At 38.1% G+C, this 7,426-nt stretch overlaps 1 protein-coding gene across 1 annotated transcript; it reads left to right on the forward strand.

Annotated features, from left to right (window-relative positions):
* The first annotated feature begins 5,053 nt into the window (after positions 1-5,053).
* On the forward strand, positions 5,054-6,773 carry LOC149039379 (uncharacterized). Its single transcript, XM_089185463.1, has 2 exons — positions 5,054-5,423; positions 6,148-6,773. The coding sequence occupies exons 1-2, from the start codon at positions 5,117-5,119 to the stop codon at positions 6,381-6,383; spliced, it is 543 nt and encodes a 180-aa protein (XP_089041589.1). The 5' UTR covers positions 5,054-5,116; the 3' UTR covers positions 6,384-6,773.
* The last annotated feature ends 653 nt before the right edge of the window (positions 6,774-7,426 follow it).

Genomic DNA, 7,426 nt, shown 5'->3' on the forward strand with positions numbered 1-7,426 from the left:
TCAATGGCGTGGCCATAGGTATCAAAGTGGGACCCCGGTTACGCCAATCTTTCGCAGTTTTTATCGAACATCAATTTTTCAGTCAGTACCACGGCCCCAAACCTGAACTCTACGGCCGTTACATTGACGATTGCATCGGCGCTACCTCCTCTACCAGAGAGGAGCTCAGTCAATTTATAACCGCCGTCAATTCCTTTCACCCGGCTCTTAAATACACCTGAGCAATTTCCGACACTTCTTTAGCTTTTCTAAACATCAAAATTTTAATTGAAGGCAACAGTTTATGCATTTTGTGGCCTTTCCTTACATCTAGTCAGTTCGGAAAGCCGCACAACACTAGAACACAAATTTATCTTCCAAATCGGCACGGTATCAACGAGCGCTTTTCATTCAACTAATTTATTCTTGTTTTCTCGTCACCATACTCCCACCAATAGCGTAGCTCCACTTGCTGCATATAAACCCACACACAACCCACAATTCCTCCAATCGCTCTGACAAAGGGCTAACGCTCCAAACGTTAGGAGAATTTGGAATAATGCAGAAACAGTGATGTCCCCGAAAGTTCTTGAGCATCCCCCCTCCGCTTCTATTAAGTCATTTTACCCCACAAAAAGTTTCAATTGATTGCAGGTAATTTTCTGGGCACATCCCAAGTCTCCTCTTCCTGTTACAACTGGGGTTCATCATCTGCTGGCCCGCTTTTAAAGCCATTCAAGTAATGTCCATGTGAGTCGTGAAAGTAACAACTCAAGTTCTTCCATATTGACATCATGAAGATATGTAGTTTCGGGTAGTTCAAATACGAAATTAAAATCTCTCAGAATGGCTTCTCTAAAATAAAAGCATGAAAAATGCATTGTTTTTTCGACTCGTGTAATTTCTGAAAAGTTTTTTCCCGAATATGTGATAACATTTTCAATCTTCACAAAAAGAACCTCAAAAATTTGTGAGAAGACATCGATCGATATCAGGAGTTTCTGCTCTCAAGAACTAAAAATCATAGATATTAGCTTCCTGCCACTTTTAATTATATATACTAACATATATATATATATATATATGTTAGTATATATAATTAAAAGTGAATATATATAGATATAGCTCTTTGGCATACAAAGCTTTGCTTTCATGTCCAAATTGAGCACTCTACTAGGATGAGTCATTGCTGCTTGCATTATGCATGCTCACTAGTTTATCTAGTTTGAGCACTCTGGCATGGCTTAGATGATACCACACGTGTGAGATCACTTGGGGTGGCTATATAGCCTTACCTCCATCCTAGCATCAGCACTGCACTGATGAGGCCCAGAAGGCCGAAACAGTACTGTCTGCAGTTAGTTATATATATATATATATATATACAATTCAAAATGACTAAAATGAAACACGCATGATTCCCTGTAACTCTGAGTTTCGTGCTTACGTACTCATCAGACAGATTTAATTAAATCGCACCCTAAAGTGTAGCCTACTAACAGCCAGGTGAACTCGAAATTGTGTGTCGGATAAATTTTCGATTTATAATTAGACACTCAGTATTCCATACCTACACATACATACAGTTTTTGCTGAGACTGTACAAAGTCTTATTAACTCAGGATAAAAAGTCATTAGCATCTGGCATCCATTCCTCAATTTTGTAGATAGTTTATTATGATGATACACAAAGGTTGAAACTTAGTGGTTTTTGTCTTTGGGTCACGATATTTTCTCAACGCTATGAATGAAAGGACAATTTTTAGACCGAGCGCAAGCCCATTTGAAAGTTGCGGGTTGGCTGTTAGTGGAGGTTGCGAAAGATAGTACCTGTCTCTGAATCGTTTTGAGGTAAATTAACTGCGTGGTTGTGAGGGTGAAATGTGAACGTGAATGGAATGCGATTAGTATTTTCTTTCTGTGACGTTTGTAGCGCTCGATCAATTTGTTTCACGCGGTGGTGGCTTGCTTGAACGACAGAAACATGACAACCACGTTTTTTGAAAAACGGGCACATTACCTCTGACTGATTTTTCGAACATCAGAGTATTTTTCACAGTCCCGTTTCGAACATTTATCTATTTGTTGTGACAATCGCCGAGACACTCATTATTTAACAAAGAGGGTGACGTGTTTTGGGCATAGATGAGACTTCAGCCGTCTCAATTAGCGTGTTATTTCCCTTAAGCTAAAGCATTGATTGAAAAAGGCTTTATTTAACTTCAATTTAAAGGCCCATTTTTACCCTTGACGCAACGCGCGCCGCGACCCAATTTCCAGTAACACGAAATTCCCAGATTACTGAAACCCTTCTAAAATCGTCTTTCTTAATAGCCATCCAGGCCTTATAGTCAACTGTTTTACGGTAAATACATTCACGGTTCGTCATTTTACAGTTTTGTTAAGCGCGCCGCGACCCAATTTCCTGTAATACGAAATTCCCAGATGACTGAAACCCTTCTAAAATCGTCTTTCTCAAGAGCCATCCCGGCCTTATAGTAAACTCTTGTACGGTAAATACATTCGCGGTTCGTCATTTTACAGTTTTGTTACGATATTATTTCACTTAAGGTTGAAAAGACAAGGTGAGATTTTCCTGCAGTCATGTCTTTTTTATAGTCTTAGTACTACTTTAAAGTTTACTGAGGCAATTTTTTACCTAAATATTATCGTTATTGACATAACTAAGCCCCGGAATATTCCCACAGGATTCTTCTCTAACCATTAAGTATAACGAGTTATTTCGTCTGAATACTTACTCTCCCAGCTATGGCATAGCAGGGAGACCCACTTTGCAACCCATTTTTTTCTTTTTTCTCAATTAGAAGATTACAAACGGGTGTAATTAGGGAAATGGTTTTTTCGAAACGCCTAAAATGAAAGTTTGATTCAAAAGAATTAATTAGGTATCTGTCTCTGTAATGCTGTCCATTAACATTTTTTACTTTTCGTTACCACACGATGGGGTGGGACCCTTCATGTGTAATGAAATCTGGCTTTTTATTCAAAATTTGGCTCTCAAGTTGACTTGAAGTTCGTTCAAAGTCTAGAAAGGACAATTTATGTATTCCAGTTATTTCTAATTTTACCAATAAAAGTATTAACAATAACTAATATGAGTCGATGCACCCTTCAAGTTATAAATAAGATAAACATTTACACCCTGACGTTTTCTTCGTGCGCTGAAGATCGACAAGATGTCTAGATGTATAATTAATTCGGACGCAGAACATTTCGTTTTATCTGCGAGTAATTATCAGTTTTGTAAAATTCGTGCTGATTAATTTTTTCGCAAGGATAACAAGGCATAGCTTGGGCTTCTTGTTTCTTGTGACTTTGTTCAGATTGAAAAACTTGTTTTACCGCGAGAAAGAATAAAAAATGAACAAAAAAATAAAACAGAAAAGAACAAAAAAAAGCAACTATTCCAAAAACTTTTTTATCCCTTGTTGTAAACGGAATAAAACACATTTACGTGGGCCAGTATTATTATAATAAGTAACATTAGAAAAATATATACATTTTTAGACAACATCTGTGGGCAAGTCTCATGCATTCAAGTTTTAAATTGTCATCACTGAAGAGATCACATGCGAGTTATTAAAAAACTGTTTTGAATAATTTGCCACATAGAAAAAAAGAAAAAAACGTTGAGGAAATCTTCCTTTGCATTAAGTATAATAGAGTTTAACAAACCAACTAAATCCAGGAGGATCTAATTCCGCCGTGACCATCGCTGAGACACTCATTATTTAACAAAGAGGGTGACGTGTTTTGAGCGCAGATTAAACTTCAGCTGTCTTAATTTACGTGTTATTTCCCTTAGAGTTAAAAAATCTCACAGTCGCTTTTCGCTAGAAATATAAAGGTTTTTTTTCTAACAACATGCTCTTTGTATTCTACTGCTTCGTTCTCACCGGTTTGGTTTCCATAATACCAGAAGGAAAAGGTAAGATTTTCCTACAGTGATGCCTTTCTTATAGTCTTAGTACTACTTTAAAGTTTACTGAGGCAATTTTTTACCTGAATATTATCGTTATTGACATAACTAAACCTTGGAATATTCGCACAGGATTCTTCTCTTGGTATTAAGTAGAACGAGTTATTTCGTCTACTTACTCTCCCTGCTATGGCATAGCAGGGAGACCCATTTTGGGACCCATTCTTTTTTTCAATAAGAAGATTACAAACGGGTGTAAATAGGGAAATAGTTTTTTCGAAACGCCTAAAATGAAAGTTTGATTCAAAATAATTAATTAGGTATCTGTCTCTGAGTTTACCGAGGAATCGAAAGCAAACAAAGACGATGTAAGCTGCTTCATGCGACATGTTTTTGCCAGGTAGGTTTTTACAGTTCCATGCTCTCACCATGCAAAACATTTTTGTGTGTCAGAGTAGATTAGATGTGCCTTGCCGAGAGGTTCTCTCATTTTGAAATTCAGGCCGATATCCGCACTAATGACACCACCTCTGATAAAGTCATCTGGGAGAAGAAACTTTAACATCGAGAGACTTGACTCAATACTTATGCAATTCTCTGTCGTGAAGAAATCCCATTGCAAACCAAAAGACTTTATTTACTAACTTGAAAACAGACTCGTAATTCAGTATGCAGCTGTCCACAAGTTTGCTTTTTTTGTGTGTTAATTCTCGTGTAAATCGTTTTCGAAATTTCAAAAACAAATCATGCGATAAGGTGGACATTTGAAACCTAGTGAATATTCAAAACTAACCCAGATCGTCCCTCACATTAATCACACAGAAGCCATAACAGAAACATAGTTTTCCATTTGGCTCTTATTTCGTTATTCGCTGCTTCCCTCAACAAAAGCACTACAAATTTTGCTGCAAAAAGACAGCGGGAAAAATGAATTGTCGGAGAACCACTGAAATGAAAGAATTTTCTCCTGCAGTCACTTTCTTCATAATTTATTTTGAAGGCTGAATGTTTTTTTTGTGTGTGTGTGTGTTTTGTGAAATGTCTTTTAAAAAGGAGAATTACAGAAGAGAGCCGGGGGGGGGGGGTACAGTTGTTCTTATTAACTGCTGTTCTTAATCAGCCTTTGAGAAAAAAAAAAAAAAAGGGTAATTCATTGACGCCGTCTTACCTATCTATGAATTTTGTTTTTCAGGAAAAATGATGTGGATATTTCGTTATTTTCTTGTCTATCTTTCGTTCACCAACCTTGTAACCGCCGAGGATCAATGCAGGAAAGAAATTAACATTCGTGGCATGACTCTCAAAGGCTTCGTTTTCAAGAGAATGACGGTAGCAGCTCCTCGTATCTGTGATTTCTTATGTGAAAGGGAAATTATATGCCAGAGCTACAATTTCAACAGAAAAGAACAGATCTGTGAATTGAACAACCGCACAAAGGACGCAAGACCCGAGAACTTCCGCTCGGATCCAGCGTGGTTTTATATTCGCCGTTTGAACGCAAGAGGTAAGTATTCAGCCATGTTTGATAATACTTATCAATATTTTGATCATACGTCCGACTTTGCTTACAATCCGCGTTTTCTGATCTCCCACGCTCATCGGTATCGATTTTTCTATCATTTCTCAACTCTAATAATGAACGACATCAGTTCTATCCCTTTTCTTAATAGTTGCTTTGTAGTTTCCCACCAATAACGTAGCTCCATCTTCTGCAGATAAACACAAAACCCACAATTCTTGTGGAAACGAAACGAAACGTTAGCTTTGAAACTCTGAACGGTGGCCAACTTACGTTATCAACTCGGTTGACAATACCAAATTATTTTGCTATACTCTCCCACCAACGCAGCACCACACTTTCTTTAGAAACTTACCCCCTTTATTCAGTTCAGTTTTTAGTTAACTTCTTCACAAAACAGCTTTGATACATGTGTGAAATAGTGACAACAAATTATTTATTTCAATTTCTTCTTTAAAATGATGCAAAAAGCTTAGGGTCTTGAAAGAAGTTTAAAAAGCTGGTGGCTCTAAAGGAAGGGTTTAAAAGTGAGGCGGGCCCACTTCCCAAGAGAAGGGTACTTGACAGAGCGTTTAATTTAACACATTCAAAGGCGGAAATTTAAGTGAATGGGATTAGATCCTCATTCTAATTCTCTCGTGTTTTTCACTCTCGGCTTCCGACTAGTGCACCCACATATATTTAATTTCAACATTTTTATCCTTACCAGCTCCCTTGGGTTCGATTCCGGAGTTACCAGCACGTTCATGTCAAGAGATAAAAGCAAACGAAGGGAAAGACACCGCGAGCAACAAATACTGGCTGGATCCATCTGGCACTGGGAAGGGAATTCTGGTTTACTGTGATATGCATTTGGAAAGTAAATCTTTAAATTTATATCCGGAAGGTAGATTTTTTTTAATAAAAATTGATATACATTTATTCAGTTGGGGGATGGGAGTGTAATGAGTTTGGCGACAACTATGAAGAATTTGGTGCCAACTATGGAGGGTTTTGCTAAAACTAAGAAGTGGTTTGCCACATCTAAGGAGTGTATTGCAACAACTAAAAATTTTTTTAAAGTGGTTTGCGACAGCTAAAAAGAGTTTGGCGACAACTAAGGAGTGTTTTGCGAAAACTAATTGCGGCAGCTAAGGAGGGTTTGGCGATGACAATAGAGAGTTCGCAGACAGGTAAAGAGGGTTTGGCGACACCTAAGAAGGGTTTCGCGACAACTGAGCAGAGTTTGGCGACAATGAAGGAGGGTTTTACGAAAAGTTACCAGTGTTCTTTGCCACTTAAGGAGAGTTTGGCGAAAACTGAGAAGAGTTTGGCGCAACTAAGTAGGGTTTTGCGACACCTACTAGACCAAATATGCAAAACTATACTTACAACACCCACAACACTGAAAAACACCCACTACACTAAAAAAAACCTACTGTACCAAACTACACTTTCTACACCAAACTACATCTACTACACCAAACTACACCTACTACACCAAACTACACCGAATTACACCAAACTTCGCGACATTATCCCAAAGTAGACCTACTAAGACTATTGCACCAAACTACACCGAGCTGTACCTACTACATCAAACTACACCAAACTTCACTTACTGCACCAAACAACGCCTAATTACATCTACCACACGAAACCATACCAAACTACACCTACTACACCAGCATTCACCAACTACACTTACTACACCAACTACACCTACTACACCAGCATTCACCAACTACACTTACTACACCAAACTACACCAAACTACACCAGCATTCACCAACTACACTAACTACACCAAACTACACCTACTACACCAGCATTCACCAACTACACTTACTACACCAAACTACACCTACTACACCACCATTCACTAACTACACTTACTACACCAACTACACCTACTGCACCACCATTCACTAACTACACTTACTACACCAAACTACACCTACTACACCAGCATTCACCAACTACACTTACTACACCAAACTACACCTACT

Source organism: Pocillopora damicornis, chromosome 10 (assembly GCF_964200805.1).
Source record: "Pocillopora damicornis chromosome 10, jaPocDami1.2, whole genome shotgun sequence".
Classification (NCBI taxonomy): Eukaryota; Metazoa; Cnidaria; class Anthozoa; order Scleractinia; family Pocilloporidae; genus Pocillopora; species Pocillopora damicornis.

Coding starts and splice junctions, on each gene's coding strand:
- LOC149039379 (XM_089185463.1), top strand. CDS start 5,117: ATGATGTGGATATTTCGTTATTTTCTTGTCTATCTTTCGTTCACCAAC. Junction 5,424..6,147: donor TCGCCGTTTGAACGCAAGAG/GTAAGTATTCAG, acceptor TATCCTTACCAG/CTCCCTTGGGTTCGATTCCG.